Source organism: Ricinus communis, chromosome 7, assembly GCF_019578655.1.
Source record: "Ricinus communis isolate WT05 ecotype wild-type chromosome 7, ASM1957865v1, whole genome shotgun sequence".
NCBI classification, from domain to species: Eukaryota; Viridiplantae; Streptophyta; class Magnoliopsida; order Malpighiales; family Euphorbiaceae; genus Ricinus; species Ricinus communis.
In genome coordinates this window covers 21895762-21912883 of record NC_063262.1, presented here as the reverse complement: position 1 = coordinate 21912883, position 17122 = coordinate 21895762, and the positions used below count along the sequence as shown (strand labels likewise).

Here is a 17122-nt window from a genome sequence, read left to right as displayed (position 1 = left end):
GTGGAGGTTCATTTTTACTGAATTTCTAAACGTTGGGCTGCAATTTGTTCCTAAATTATACTAATACTAAAAATAATTTAAAAAGGGGAAGATACTATCGCTCTGAGAGATTTCATGAAATAAATAGATGAAAAATAATATTATTTACTTTATTAAAAAAGATATATTATTTTCTAATTCTAATTTTGATGTCTTTTTTCTTTATTTTATAAAATAATACAGATCACTTTTTATCAATATTTTTAATCAATTTTAACTTTAAAATTATAAATTACTATATAAAATTTTTTTATTTAAATCTTAAAAATTATAAATAAATAGACAAATTTAATAATATTTGAATAGCTATATGTTGCATTATAAGATTTAATAAGAATATTTTAGTAAGAAAATGACTAAAAAAGATTTTAAATATCTCACTAATATCATTTTAATTCTTGCCCATATGATATATCATACAATACATTTATTAAACTGTCTTTAATTTTATTAATATATTATATACCATATTAAATAGTTCAAAATTAGAACAAATATTAATAAGTTATGTAGGCATTACTTGATTAAATTAAAAAATATTATCAATTGAAAAATACTGAATTTATTAATTTTATACAAGTTAAAAATGATTTTTATTAAAACTGGACGGAATGAGCATAATATCTATCTATGAGGTATTACAAATTTTGATTACTAATAAAGTATCCATTATGACCTCATCATTTTCAAATGTAAGTAACAAGTATTCTCTTGCTCATTTCATCAACACTTGAAAACATCTTTTTGGTTTTTGTGTATTTATATTTCTCCCATTTCCATCTTAAATAAGAAAAGAATCAGGCTATAAAGATTGGAGCATAAATAACTCCATCCTTATTATACCAACTCTTTCTCTCTTTTCTACTACCATCAGCCTCACTACCTCCAACTCAGGCTTCTGCAAAATTATATTTATGATGACAATGGGAAATATTGATTTGAAAAGGGAGAACGGAAATCCCAAAGAAATCAATTGTAAACATGAAACAATATTTGTTACAGTTCTTCAAAATCAATTTGATAGCTGATATTGTCATTTCACCCAAGAAAACCCTTAAGTTACTACAAAGCCCCTACATGTACTCTACCACTCATCATATGCTGTCGTTTTATAGAGGGCATAAAAAAGATTTCCTATTTCTCTCCTCTCAAACACACTCTTACAAACTTCTTTCGTCCCTATTTTTCTTCTTCTACATTTCAATTTCACTTTTTCTTACTCCCTTAGTTTTGGACAAAAAGCCCTTTCCACACGTTTTACTGTGCATGTATTGTGTGACTCTACTTTTTTGGCATTCTACCCATTTTCTTTAAAAAAATAACGATTGCTTCTGCTCCATAGCTCGATTCTCTTCCTCATCCGAATTTCTCTAAAAATACATGTTTTTCTCAAAAAATAAGCTTGAATGATTATTGCATAATACATCATGGTTTGACATCTTGACAACAGCTTTTAGATTTAAAATAGTAGCTAAATTATTTTCTTTTTCATTTTTTAATTATTTTTTAATCATTATATGTGGCTAATTTTTTATTTCACTTTAAAGGAACATCTAAGCTCTATTCTTATTTTAATTATTTTTTTATTTCTTTGCTATAATTATTTATAATTGTTTAAATATATAACTAAGTGGCTAATTAGTTTGAGATTTATAGTGATTGAATATTTTATTGAAATCATATAATCTGTAATTGTTGTGAAGTTTAATTTAGAAGCAATTAGATTACGTGCTAATATTAGAGAAACTATGAACGATTTAATTAATCAGCGGTTGATAGGTTATCAATCGACTTAGTAATCTCTTAGAATTTAGTGTTATTTCTAATTATATGGAGATTGCTTAATGCCAAGTAAATTAAGAATAAGAGTTATTTTGGATGTTGAGTTTGAATTAACTTGTGTAGGAAAAATTAAAATTTATTCTCGTTTGAGAAAAAATTATGGCTAAGTAGTTAATAATAGATTATAGACTCTTTGCATCAATAATCAATTTAGAAAATCAATCGAATCAATCTCTCTTGGATTGAAATTGTTTATTGATTTATTTTCAGTTTTCATTTCAATTTATTTTTCAATCATATTCAATAAAACTTCTTTCTATTTTAGCTTTCAAACTATATTGCTTTAATAATATTAGTAAAAGAATTAGCCTCTAGAATTCTACCGGACTTGCCTCTACTATGGTTTTGGTAAGATCAACAATTTAATCTTGGTGCTTACGACACGCATTATAGTCACATACTAAAATATAAACAACAGCAACTCGGACCATCTTTCATCAAACAAAATAGCAGCATCAAGCTCTAAGATGGTGTTGTTTAATTTTTCAGTTATAGATGAGAGGGTGAGTAAGTCTAAGGAGGAATGACTAAGGAGTGGCTTCTTTACAGAGATTGAAAAGTGACTCAGCAGTAAAACGCTGCTCATTGGAAGATAATATAATGTTACTTATTCGAGACCGAGAAGAAGAGTGAGTTGTTACAATTGGGTTGCACCACTGGCTGCAATGGATAAAGATTGATTGATAAGGTCTGTTTTAGAGCTGGTGCCATAGATAAGTTTTTGGAGTAGTAATATAAAAAAAAAAAAAAGTGTAGTAGAGGAACAAAATCTAACGACTATCAATCATTCAAAATACAACAAATCCTTGTATATAATTCCAAGTTTCTTCAATGCGATTTTTTATTTAAATATTAAAACTCTTCAAACCCATAAAACCAAATATTTGTTCTCCAAATCCTAGCAAAACAAACAACCACCACCTAATTCCATCTATGAGGTCTTCCCAACCATAAACCTAAATTTTTGATGGGTGTGTTTATAAAGTACGGTGGTATGCTTTCTATTTGATCAAATGATGTTGGCTATGAGGCCAGTGACGACGGTGGTGGTGTGAGAAAAGAACTCAGGTGAAGAGAAATTAGTATGAAATGAATTTAGAGTTTAGATTTTTAATGGAGAAGAAGATGATGTTGCCATAGATAAATTTTTGGAGTAGTAATGTAAAAAAAAAGTGTAGCAGAAGAACAAAATCTAACGACTACAAGTCATTCAAAATAACAAATCCTTGTATATAATTACAAGCTTCTTCAATGCAATTTTTGATTTAAACATTAAAAATCCTCAGACCCATAGAATCAAATACCTTTATTCTCTAAATCCTATCAAACAAACAGCCACCACCTAAATCCTTATATGAAGTCTTGCCAGCAACCTAAATTTTCAATGGATGTGTCTGTAAAGTATGGTGGTGTGCTTTCTATTTGATCAATTGATATTGGTTGTGAGACCAGTGACGATGGTGGCATTGTTGTGAGAAAAGAAATCAGGTGAAGGAAAATTAGTAAGAGAGGAATTTAGAGTTTAGATTTTTATATGTTGGATAAAAGCAAAAATATAGAAAATCTTTTTTATTATAAATAATTTTTTAGGTTTCAAAAATGTATATATATTATCGTATCATGTTCAAAATGTTAATCTAAAAGCACAATGCTAAATGGAATACTAGTTCATTTGTTCTCAAATTTGGGCCAAAAGGAAACAGGATTATCAGTCGGGCCTTTTTAAGATATTACGCCCAAATGAAAATGGAATTACTTCCTTTTTATTTTTATATAAAAAGGAGTAGAAGCAACGAACAAGAGAATGACATGACTCTTGAGTGACAGGTCAAACATAAAAACAGTTCATGAATAATTATTATTTATTTTTTATATTTTTTAATTATTTTTAATACTCAAATTTAAATTTTTTTACTTTGTATTTTATACTGTTTGCCCTTAGTTTTTAGTTTAATATACCAACTTTTTATAATTTATTTAATACACTAAAAACTAATTATTTCTTCTTTCATACAAAGTTAAGTTAAAAGACTAAATTAATTTAAAAGTTTCAATTTAATCATATATATATTATTAAGTATCAATTCATCTAAAATTATTTTCTTTTATTAGATTAAAAGAAAATTTTATTTTTAGCAAAAAATAATTTTAGCAGTCGTACAAAAATTTAAAAAGCAATATTCTTTCATTTGCTCTTACTTTTAGTATAATCTAATCTAGTAAATTTTAAATATTTTGAAAATACTTATATTTAGAAAAAATTAAGAATCTATTTAGTTTAACTTTAAATTTTAAAAATAAAATATATATTATTTTTATTATTAATTTTATTATACTAGAATTGTAATTCTTCTCAATACTTTTGATGAAAAATTTAATACCTATTTGGTTGAAAGCTATAAAAGAATACATTTCATTTGAGAAAAAAACATGAGAAAAAGATGAAATAAAAATGATAAAATTAAAAGAGATTTTTTGACGTTATGGAATATATTGACTTAGATACCAAATTTGTAATGACCCGATTTGTGGGCCCGTAATGAAACTAGAAAATGGGTACGCTTAAAGCCACCAAAACCCGTAGTAAGCCTAATTAATCGACAAGCACAAACCTCACCCTGAAATGTGCTAACAATGCTTCTGATTCTAATACCTCCATCTGCAACCCCCAATTTTCAAGTATGTGTCTATTTATATAATAAATTGTTGAATGATTGATATATTTATTTATTTTTAAGTAATTGAGTTCTTATTAATTATATAATATTAAAATATAAATTACTCATATAATTTATATGTCAGACTAATATGTGTTTTAATTTCTTTTATGTAATTTATACGTCATATTAATAAATATTTTAATTTTTTTAGAGTTAAAATATGTATCGATTATATAATATTAAAGTATAAAATATCATGTTATATGTCTAAAGTAATTTAAATTATTTTTTAAATATGTCATTTTAGTAAATGATCTGGAAATAATATTAAAGAATAAAATTAAAAAATATTTATAATTTAGTAAAATTTATGATCTGGCGACTTATAAACATGATGCAATGAAGTGCTCTGATTTATTTATTTTATTTTTGGGGGTTGAAGCAGCCAATAGAAAGGTGACTGGCGTGAGAGGGCAAAAGAGAGTTGGAAGAAGGGATCAAGTGCCAAAGGTTTCATTATGGGATTGGAAAATCAGAGGTAAACATTCAATTTATTAAGAAGTCGAGATTCAATCCTTTGTACTGAAAAATGTACTTTAAACTTTAAAAGTAACGTAGAATTTATTTAAAAATTCTATCTATTTTATTAAAATTTAGTTTAGCTATAACTAATTTTGTACAAATTTAATTATATAAAATACTAATTTAACTTTCAGCATATCAATTTTTAAATTCACAAATAAATTTCTTAAATTTTATAAATTTTAAATACAAAAGAATTTTAGTATAATAAATAAAATATAAAAAATAACTTATATATTACGCTAAAAATTAACAGACAAATAGTATAAAACCACGCTTAATTAACGATTATATAATAGAAATCTTAATGAAAGAGATAACAAAATAAATAAAGTAATATAAAAAAGTATATAATAATTGCCCCAAAAAGCCCAGTGATGATCAATCTGCATCTGCTCATATTAACCACAAAGTTAACGGTCAGGTTTGTATTTCTCATAAAATATAGTCTGTTTCTTTTATTTATTTATGTATTTTTTTGCTTTTTTGGTTTGGTATAACACTGAGGAAAGGGGATTCATTGGCTTCTTTCGGGTTCTGTATTGTGATTATTTTGTTTTGGGTTTAAGGTTATTTACAATAAATTCCATAATTATTATATAACACATCAAATTAATATAAAATGTTCTTAGCAAATAAATTGTTATTTGAAAATGAGTTCTTTTCTTTTAACAGATTTGAATGAAATTTAAACTAAATTGAAAACGGTGAAGGATGCAGCTTACTCACAGGTGCAGATGTGCTCGAGATTTTTCCTATTCACTAACAGCAGCACTTAACTCATCCACCCACCTATAAGAGAAGATTGACGTCAAGCTACTACTACCTACCCATTACATTGCTATTTACATCTTACATACACCTAACATATAGGAAAAAGGAAGCCAGAGATTATTTGGAAAATAAATATTTGGGACTATAGAGAGGATGGTTATTTTAGAACCTATAAGAGAAATTAAAAAGAAAAACATGTGTAAGCAAAAAAGCTGACGAATATACAATGAACAAAAGAATGAAGCTCTCCCGATAGTACACCTGTAAATGTAGCTGCAGAAATTCCCAAGTGAGCATTCCCTGTTGCCTCCTCCTCCCCAGATTTGCTTTAAATCTGGCTCTCCTGTTGTCAAAGGTATTTTATCCAAGAGACACGGGCTCTCTGTTTGCAGAACCTTCTCCGTCTTTAGTGTGATAGAAATTATTGTATTTTAACTACTGATGTGAATTTTCCGATTTACTCCAGCCTGCAAAACCATGAAACAACAGTCAGCCTGATAGAATTGCAAAGCAAATATTCTGTCGTCCGACATAGCTTTAGTAATAACTATCACTAGTTATTATGTCTTGGCATTAATATTTTGTTGAATTGAAGATTTGTGCTTAAAAGTGGCAAGAAGCACTAGCAGGAACGAGAACTTGTTTGCTTTATACTTCTGAAAGGACGTCGTGATTTGCTAATATAAGTTTAAGACATTCCCTTCATAAGAAAACATTATTTTTGTATTATAATTTTTCTGAAATAAATTTTGTAATCTAGATATCATGCTACAGCCTACAGACCATCAATGACTTAAACCCAACGACACAAAACACAATAAACTCATATCGACTGAAAAAAATATCACAAGTTTTATGTTCCATGCAGCAAAAGATTTATATGGATATAGAAAAAGAAAAAACAAACAAACAAACTTTAGCCATCTTAACTCACCAGATTTCGAGTCCCCCCCGGTGCCCTGCTATGCCTAGAATCTGAAGGTTGTGATCTCTGAGCTCGACCAAATATTCTTCCAGTGAAATCTTGTGTGTGATTATAAATGCTGTATGCCAGCACATCAGAAAATCATGATGAGAAAATTGGTTTTGCCAAAGAGTTATGTTCCTTAGATTAAGTAAAGAAGAATAACACAAGCAAAAAAGAATAAACTCAAAAGTAGGTTTGGACTCAGAAGTGGTTTTATAAGCTGTCTAGTTGAAAACCTACATTTTCAAGCATCAAGTTTGATGCTCTTCTTAACTCCTTTGAGAACGACCAGAAAGTGCTATAAGAGTTTTATATGGATAAAGATGTCCTATGGGCTTCGAATGTAATTAAAATTGTGCTATTGATTAAAACTTGTAATGATCATTTTGAAAGGTTTTATTTACTAACCATTTATATTAGTTTTAATAAATCTCTTGTATTATATATTTTTTGTTAGACGTGTGAAAAATCTTACAATTATTTTTTACTTTTATACTTTTATGACCATATGTCCTTTTTGGTCATTGTGATCATAATAACACTTCAAATAACCATTTTAACCAAATACATAAACATATTGCTTTTCTGCTTAGCAGCAATTTTTTACTCTGTTATCAAACAAGTAAAATTCTCATAAAATATTCGTTTGACTTTATTGTTTTCTGCAGAAACTTGGATATTTTAGATCCAAGCCAATGTACAAGGTTGTGTTAACAATAAAGTATAATATGTTTGAATTGATGTAAACATTACCTAAGGCGATGCCGATTGCAGGCTGTGAAGAAGGCAACAAAACCATTCAATATACTCCTAAGAGCACGGAAAACCTGAAAATAGTATTGAGACCAGTAAGAGCAACTGACTTAATTTGTGGTGTATTTATCATCATATGCAACTTCAAAAATTGTAATCAAACCTGAGAAAATATGTCATTCCAAAGCGACCGCCACATGGAAACTTCATAAGTGCTTATTGTTGCCTCAGATGCTGAAGCAAACTGGAATATGGTGCTCAGAGACCGCCAAATATCTCCAATCAATTCTGATATCGAGGCACATATAAAGGCTACAAGACTGGCCATCGCAAGTACCATACGGATGGGAGCATAGAGTACTTCCCAAAGGATCCAAAACATGGGATATAAAATTGAAGTTGCTGTAGTATAAAAAGCAAAAAAATAGAACTATAAATCAGATGTTGATGGTTGTATAGCTAAGTAAAAACTTTCTTACAGAATGAATAAATAACAGCAGGAGTCCACTTACCAATGCTCCAGATCATCGAGATGATAAGCCACAAAGGCCACAGTATAACCTGTATTAAATCCACAACTATATTGCAAATAGATCCACCGACAACCCAAACAATAGAACACAGGCTCTCTACCACTTCAATCAGCACATTCCACATCGGAAGAAGGAAGCCAAGCAACTCCATAAGTGGTTCAGCCAAAGGTTGTGTGAAAACAGAAAAGAATGATCTAGTGGTCCGTGTAACAGTTAAAAGCCATGTTATAGCCTTCTGAAAGTTGTGCAGGAATAGCATTGTTCCCAAGTACTTAATCCTTGATACCATCTCCCATGTCTCTATCCAATCAAAAAGTGGCCCACACAAACGAGATGCAGTTGCCTTAAGAACTGGAACATTTTTGTATAAATCATAAAATCCTATAAGAACAGTGACAATTGAGATCAGCACATATAAAGCTCTAGCCAGAGGGCACATCCAGGGGCGATATAGATGGCAAAATCCAGGATATGACTGAAGAAAGATAACCCATGATGGGAGTCCAGCCTCTAATAAAGTAAGCAACCGCAAATCAGGCATTATTACATCCCTCAATTTAAACGGAAGATCATGATCATTGAACCTAAACAGGATCAAAACGTCCTGATACTGCTTAGCTTCAACAGTGTTTTCACAATCGCTATCACTGGTATAGGTCTCTGTGTTGTTCAATGAGTCTTCACCTCCACCCGCTGTTTCCTCAGAAAAAAAATCAACTTCAACTCCAGTACCAAAGGACTTGATTACCTTTCTTCTCTTATAAGGCCCATTGGGAGGAGGTGTGTGTGGATCACTTGCACTATTCTCCATGGTCCCAGGATATGCACTGAAACTACCACCAGGGCATAAGGAGATATCCTCAACATTGCAGATATTGTCGTCATCATCAATAGAGAGAGTACTTGAAGAATTTTCTTCAGCATCATAAAATGTCTCACCTGAAATTTTCAGATAAAAGAAAATAGATTATTCAAGCTCAATTCATTAATCTGCTGCCAAAAAAAAAAAAGTAATTCCAGCATGCATCAAAAAGTCCCACCTAAAATTTTCAAATAAATGAAATATATTATTCAAGCTCATTTCTTTTTCTGTTAAGTTTCCAGCACGCATCAAAGATCATCAATTCAGAAAATGAAAGACAATTCTCCAAGAATGAATGGGAAATCATATGGTGGAGATGTAAGCTAAAACAGATGGAACATGAAAACAACCATAATATCATACCAAAAATGCTATCGTTATGGTTAGCGTCCATCTCACTTCAGGTACCATGATTATTGGTAGGCGACTGTCTGATCATTGGCATAAATTGTGCTCTTATATATGAACATTAAAGTGACAACTAAAACAGCTGCAACACCCAAATGCTTTCATTTTTTTTGGTCCTTAAACATGACAGAAGAACTGCTAGCTACGTATCATTATGTCAAATACTAAGACTGGTCAACAGACAAACAATTCATACATATATAAACCATTTGTCCATTAAATAACCTAGATTATGGCCGTACAAATTATACCAACTGAGACGAAAAATATTATTTATTTGTGTCTGCAGCTTTAAAATTTGACAGGGTTCGGAATCAGCAAAGAAAAGGTGGTAAATAAAAGTGAAGAACCAGTGTACATAAGAGTCTAAGGGATGTTCTTACAAATTGTAGTTTCAGAACTGAATCCCCTTCAGGCAATTCAGCGCATTTCTAGAATGCAATTATATAGTAAAATGCTAAAATTTTCAGCTGTACCAAATATTTTGTCCCAAAGAATCGAGACCTTAAGATTACCAAGGGCTTTTAAACTTGTCAGCAACCTTGCAAATAATGGAAGTTTTTGATAACAAGTTAGTGAAGGAAGAAACCACTAAAGTAAACTAAAATATTTAATGTGGCAAAACGGAAGGTAACCTCAAAGATGGGTTTAATTACTGTTTCTCAAACACCTATACAATGAAATTGTATTTCTACATCCAGCATCAACCTAGATAATGGTTAATGTTTACCAGATCAAATGCACCGCGCCAACTAAGTGAGGTTAGTTATTGCAGCATTATAACTTCTTGGGTAAAATGAAAAGCCCACAAGAAAGAAACACACAGATAGATGGATATAAAGAGAACATGCCAACCAAGTAATATAAACATTTATCCACGTGGGATCTGCTGACAAGTGAACAATTAACAACACCTAGAATGTCCAAAATAAATGATATGATCACGGTTGATTCTTCCAGTATAAGAAATAATGGGAGCAGAAGTATACCTATAGAACATTCCAGATACTCTTTCAGGTGTAGCTGCTCAGAAATTGGTCCTGAGAACCACAACGATATATAACTTGCAGCTTGCTCTATACTATCGAATTCCCATCTCCGCATAATCTTGGTCTCAATAGCCAGAGATGTATCCGTCTGCAATTGACATGAAAACCATTCACCAAAATGATGTCCACATAGCTGCAAACAAAAAGATGGGAATTTAAAAGAGGCAATACCTGAAGCTCATTCAAGTAGTTAATACCCCGAACATCAGTCCAGTCAACTTCAAACACGATAAAACCGTAGAGGGTCCTGTGTAACTCACCGCTTAGAAACAAAGAATTACGTAATTTCTTCACGGGTAGCAAACCTCTTTTCCGAGAGAAAGTTGCTGCATCAATCAATGAGAACCATCTCTCAGACTTCTTTGATTTACTACGACTAGGCGCAGAACAAGCGTCCTTTACTTCTCTTCTCTCCCTCCGAACCTTCGTGTTTGCAAAAGGAGATAACCTGGACTGCATATGATAAGAAGAACGATATCACTATGTGACAATTATCAAAGAATTTTTAAAAGGAACATTTGTTTCCTAGAGCACATAAAGGTAAACTTAGACAACCTTGGTAACCATTAATTGCCACAAGTGCGCTGGATGTGAACCAAGATCCCTTAACCATGGCCGATTGTCCACCAAGATATATAATTTATTACTTTCGATGGCCAAGAAAACACTAAGATCTGAAAGATAAGACTGCAAGTCTCTGTAGAAGCATGCAGCACAAAGTAGAAAAGTTAGAACACAAAATTATAGTTAACACATTGAAGTAGCAAACAGTCTCCGTTATTTAACACCACAAGATTCATAACCATTTGATACATACAGCAAACTATTGAAATCAATCATTCTATTCTTATAAAAAGTAGTTTTCCCAAATTAATTGTCAAGATATGCCATGACTGTCACATTCTGCAGGTGTCCAAGATTTTGTAATTATGATAGAAACATTAGAAGTTTGAGCCAGTTACATAATTCAGCAATATCAGACGTACATTTAGATTGAATGAAACTTATGAGATCATCATAGAATAGAGATCATAATCTTGTTTGAACAGTATTCATCAGTACATTTAGATTGAATGAAACCTATGAGATCATCATAGAAAAGAGATCATAATCTTGTTTCAACAGTATTCATCAGGTCTTCTGGAACATAGAATCTATTTAACAGGACAAATTACAATGGAAACACAGGTTTAGCCTTACAATAGGTGCATATCTCAACTTGAGCAATGTTTCAAGTTTAATTCGCCCTCCCCTCGTTTGTAATTAATAATAAAAAAAAAAAAAACCAAATTCCCACTACTTTCACTACTAATTTCATAAAAAAAATTGTCATATATCAAGCTTTGATTGATGATTTGCAAGCATCAAACACACTGAAGTTTCCCAAAACAAACAAGATTATATAAAAAATAGTAGACAATCCAAATAGTCTCTCCCAAAAAAATATCCAGATTAACCGCAGTTATTAACATATGATTAAAAAAACAGACATCTATATTAACTTCTCATATTTGATAAGATACAAAATCGGACCCTCGTCTACCTACCAAATTCAGCTAAAGCTCACTAAACTAACAATCACAGTGTTCTTTTTCAAAATAAAAAATAAGATGCAGGGAATCAAACCAGCTACTAATTTAATTGTCCATAAACTCTACAAATTTTTTTTTTTTTAAAAGGATATAAAGTAGCAAAATTGAACGCAATATTTCCATAAAAGGTGCTACCACCAAAAACATTACAGTAAAAAAGATGTAAAATGTAAAAGAAAACAAAAAAGAGAAAGATACGCACCCAATCTGGAGACTTGTTAAAGGAAAAATAAATTTGTCATTATTATTATTGTCGAGTTTCCCCATGAAAATTACGCTTTAATCCACGGTTGAATCTCAATTTACCTCCACAATCACCGCAAGTCACTGCTAATTAAACCAAACCAAACCAAAACAAAATTAACCTCCAAAAATAATAATCTCAATCCAAAAATTCAAACTCTGGAAAGGGAGAGAGGAGAAAAGGACCTTGAAAAAGGGAATTCCATGAGAATGCAAGAGAAGAACAAAGAAGAAGTAGAAGAAGGAGAAGGAAAGAAGAAAAGAAAGAATCACCGCTGAACTTCATATCATAATAACAGCAAAAACGGCCAACAACTCCACGCTGGATTGATCAACGGCTGCAGATCAAACACGCATATCGAAACAAACCAAAGAAGGAGCCGGTGCAGATATTAATTTAATGTCCAACGTTATTTTGCTATCAAATTCTAACTGGAAAATAAAAGAGAAAAAAGAAAAAACAGAAGTTGTTGATAGATTACAAGGAATATGGTTCGCTTGGTTGCTTTTGCTTGGCTTGAAAGGCGTGTATTAATTAATTAAAGAAGCTTCTACACTTGCATTCCCCAACACACATCCTCAATTAATTCATTCTAGAGAGAGAGAGAGGGAGGTTATTATTATTATGTATGCTGCAGAAGAAGGATTGGAGAAGATGAGGGTAAAATTGTATAAAAAAAAAAAGATGCTGGGATCTGATACTTGGCGCGTTAAGGTTGAAGATGATGGCTGTCGTTGTCGTAGTCGTATAGTAGTCGCGAATTCTAAAGAGAGAAGCAGAGAGAAGAGGGATAGAAAGAGAGATTTTCTCAAACAACATGAAGGCGAGAAGCGAAGGCAAAGGAGGAAGCTGGGAGATAAATTAACCGAGATTGGCGCGTGCTGCTGGAGATTTTATTATTATTATTATTATATGGTCTGCTTGCTTCGTGCCTTTTTCTATTTTTCTTTTCTAATTTGTTAAATAGAAGAAAGAGCATTACAGAATTAAATTATTTTACTTTGTGATTTATCTGCTAATAAAAAGTTATATTATTTTGAACACGCTTCAATTATTACTTTATAGTTTACACATTACTTGAATTATTGATTAGGACTAAAGAGCAAAAGGTCATCCATTTTTTTATATTTATAGCAAAAGTGCTAATTTTATTTTATTTTAAATTTTTTCCAATTAATTTACTAAGTTATGTTAAATATAACTTGTACTAAATTTTTTAAACTTAATTTTTAAAAAGATTAAACCGAGTCTAGCAAAATTGAAATATTTTTAAATTTTAACTAAATTAAATTGAATTTATAAAAAAATTAAGAAGAATTTAATCAAGTTATTTACTTTTCAAATGATGTAATAACTTAAATTAAACGAAAGTGTAAATTAAGATAATTAGTTTCTCACTCTACTTGCGTTAATACGTCTTTGTAGTCTAGAGTTATTGACTATATTCTTTTTTCTTAAGCCAACTTATTGACCATATTCTTAATCACTAAGCATTGTTTTGGTTTTAATAACACACTCTTAAATGACGTCTCATTCCACCAAATTACTATTTCCTTGTCTCCAAAAGTCAATGTTATTCTTTCCATGTTCATATTATATATTTATATATATATATATTTCAACAACTGTTTTACTCTTAAAAATAGAGATATTGAGATCAAGGTTTTCTTTTATTTTTTGTAAAATTAGTTTTTTCATAGAAAATTCTAAGAAAAAAAAAGTGAGAAGCTATAATAGCTCATTTAAAAAATTTGTCATTCTTTTTAATACTAACAACTAATATATACTAATTATATGTCTAGTTAAAAAATAAAAATATAATTTTTATATTAAATAAATTTACTAGAGATTCTAAATAAGATTTAGTAATTGAAAATATAATTACTATAATTATAAGTTAATGTGTATTATTTATATATTAGCTGAGCTTTATAGGTGAATTATCAAAATTTTAATATATTCCAGCTTCATTTCAATATTTTAGAGTTATTATATTAATATATTTTAAATGTTATTGATGTATCTTTAAATTACTCTCGCTTGCACATAAAAGATTTCTTAAAATGATGTTTTATTATTTATTTTAAATATTAATTAGTCATTATAATCAACTTATTATTTAATAAACTGTTATGCAATTAACAATAATTTTTAATCCTAAGAATAGGATAATAATAATAATATTTAATATTTAATTTATTAGTTGTATTTTCTAAAATATTGAAGTTTCTATTAGGACTATTTTATATTATTAGTTATGAATAAAATAATAATGATAAACTGTAATACACAAGTATGTAATCAAAGTGATAGTGAGATGTAATGGAAAAAGAGTAAAGTAAAGTAATTTACTGATATTAGTATTATATAATAAAACCCAATTAGGATGGGAGAGAAAAAAGAAAAACGTAAAATCCACAATTGGAAATGAATTTGGATAAGATGCGAATTCCCTAAGACGCGGAAGCTGCAGCAACGCACCGCTTTTGGGATTTGCAAAAGACGTGTCTCTAGGGTCCCACTTTTGGATGATAAGGAAGGTTGTGGAACCCACCAAAAATGATTTTTGGACGCATCTGAGCCGAACAATCTTCCATGGGAACAGCTGTGGTATATTTTGTACAAAAGTAACAGAACAGGACAGATGCATGGAATCAGCGCCGTTGTGATGGGTGCCGCCTGATGTGGTTACATCATCATTTGGAACTGAATGGTGCCCAAGCGGTTGTGTCAGAGAAAGTCCCCTTCAACTGGCTTAAGATCACAAATACTACATGCCTCTTTTCTTTTCTTTTTTTTTTTTTTTTTTTATTTGTTCGTTATTTTCTTTTTCATTTTCTTTAAGATTTTCAATCATGAGATAAGCATAAGTATTTATTTAATTTTTACAATACGCACAGTTTTAACTGAAAAAGTTTAAATGAAATATTCTCAACATATATGAATTTTTACATTAAATTATTTTAAAATTTCTCATTTTTCTAAAAATCTCAAATTGTAAATTTTTTATTTTAAATTTAATAATATTATTTTTTATCTTAAAATTATTTTTATTAATTCATAAATTTTATAAAATTTTAAAATTTATTAATTTCATTACCGATTAATTTAGAATTTATGAATTTATAAATTTTTCTATTCAGATAAAGCCATAGTATTATAAAAGAAATCTTTTTATAATAACAATTCATATTAATGACTAGGCATATTTAAAAGAATTCTAATAGAATTCAATTCCGTTTCTCTTATAATTAGCGTAATATTATAAGGATTTGATTCATCTAAATTCGAAAGAAAAATAAACACGAACAATGGTAGGATTTCAAGAGATATATAAGAGACTCAAAAGATAAGGAATAAAATTTTAGGTAAGTTCACCAGTAATTCATTTCACTATATATCACTATATAACTTTCTAACTTAATCGTCGGATTAAAAACACCTTATTGATATTTCTTTTAATCCATTATTTTATAGAATCAAGAATCTATCAATTTCTTAGTGGAGCGATCACATATTTTCTTTTAAGTGTCAAATTATTGACTTAATTAACTTATACTCCCACTAAAATTAATTTTCTAAATTCATATAGATTTTTGCTCTAATAATATGATTATTAATCATCTAGCAAAAAATGTAGAGTGTAGACAATGACCTGCAGGACCCATTTTACCATATGGGTAGTGGGAGATTAATTTAATCCATATGTTGTTTATGATTGATTTGCAATAAGAGCTATAAATAATTAGAAATATGTACTAAAGTTCAAACAAGAAAAAAGAAAAAAGAATTAATAGATCTGAAGAACCTTTTTGTATTATTGATAAACCAAATCTAGATCACATTGTTTGTTTTTGACGAATTTGTACATATAGAATTACAAAAATATCAATTTGAATTATTGCATGCAATACGAAAGAATATTAGTTTTGTTATGGTTAGCTGGTGGCACATGGGCTTCAGGAAAAGTATAGTTTAATAATATATGTTTCTTTTATTTATTTATTTATTTACTATTATTATTATTATTTATTTTACGGCTGCTTTTGCAATTTGCATTAAAGATTTGTGCCTGTCTGCCTTGTAGCCGTAAGGCTATTAAAATCTACAACACGATTGCTACATTGGTGGGATTAAAAATTAAAGTAATCGGATATTTTTGTATTGCCAAAATCATAACCTATACAATTTTATATCTTAAAAATGCAATTACTTTACCTTAGAAACTTCTGCATTATGTGAATTACCACTATTATATTGAATAGCCTTAGATTTTAACTTTCTATGATTAGAAAAATTAAATAATAAAAATAATTGTTGTAGAAATTACATTTATTTATTAACTTTAATTCTTATTGTTAGTTTCATTTTATATATTAATTTTCTCTTATGTATTCTTTTTTTCTGAAATTCATTGATTTGTCAAATTATGGTTATAGTTACACAGATTTGTGTTTAAATACATGTTCTTTCAATTCGAAAACAAACCCAAACCCAAATGTAATCAATTTAGTTCAAAAGGGTATATTTATTTGTAGATAATGAGGTCAATTATTTTAAAAGAGATTTCAAATAAAAATAGAAAATAGTATTTCATATTTATTTATAAATATGAATCCGTTATATACATAAGCTTTTTATCCTTTGAATTCTTATGTTGATTGTTTCAGCACAAAATCTATTCCACGTAGGAAGGTATATATGAATCAACGTTGTTTTTCTTTTTAATAGAAATCATGATTCTTTTCTTTTTAATAGAAATCATGATTCTTTCATTCATTGAAAAAAAAATATATATAACTTGATTAATAAAAAAA

At 29.3% G+C, this 17122-nt stretch overlaps 1 protein-coding gene across 8 annotated transcripts; it reads right to left on the bottom strand.

Annotated features, from left to right (window-relative positions):
* Positions 1–972: 972 nt before the first annotated feature.
* LOC8282559 lies at positions 973–13213 on the bottom strand. Of its 8 annotated transcripts, XR_001535653.3 has the most exons (12): positions 12491–13208; positions 12264–12388; positions 11025–11166; positions 10641–10922; positions 10410–10557; positions 8130–9089; positions 7781–8019; positions 7618–7691; positions 6832–6940; positions 6159–6364; positions 5853–5915; positions 973–1409 (listed from the first exon to the last, which is right to left on the bottom strand). XR_001535653.3 is itself a non-coding variant. In XM_015723095.3 (11 exons), the coding sequence occupies exons 3-11, from the start codon at positions 12326–12328 to the stop codon at positions 6329–6331; spliced, it is 2055 nt and encodes a 684-aa protein (XP_015578581.1). In that variant the 5' UTR covers positions 12329–12388; positions 12491–12642; positions 12787–13208; the 3' UTR covers positions 5929–6328. The 8 variants fall into 8 exon arrangements, 5 of the variants coding, with proteins under 5 accessions (XP_015578581.1, XP_025014240.1, XP_048233298.1 ...); XR_001535652.3 differs by lacking the exons at positions 973–1409; positions 5853–5915 and adding an exon at positions 5929–6066; XM_015723095.3 differs by lacking the exons at positions 973–1409; positions 5853–5915 and having other exon boundaries at positions 5929–6364; positions 12491–12642; positions 12787–13208.
* Positions 13214–17122: the final 3909 nt, after the last annotated feature.

Excerpts from the sequence above, each read along its gene's own strand:
- LOC8282559 (XM_048377341.1), bottom strand. The coding sequence starts at position 12,328 with ATGGGGAAACTCGACAATAATAATAATGACAAATTTATTTTTCCTTTA. Across the intron at positions 10,558-10,640 it reads ACTACTTGAATGAGCTTCAG|ACGGATACATCTCTGGCTAT; the intron begins GTATTGCCTCTT and ends TGTCAATTGCAG. Across the intron at positions 8,020-8,129 it reads CTCGATGATCTGGAGCATTG|CAACTTCAATTTTATATCCC; the intron begins GTAAGTGGACTC and ends TTTATACTACAG.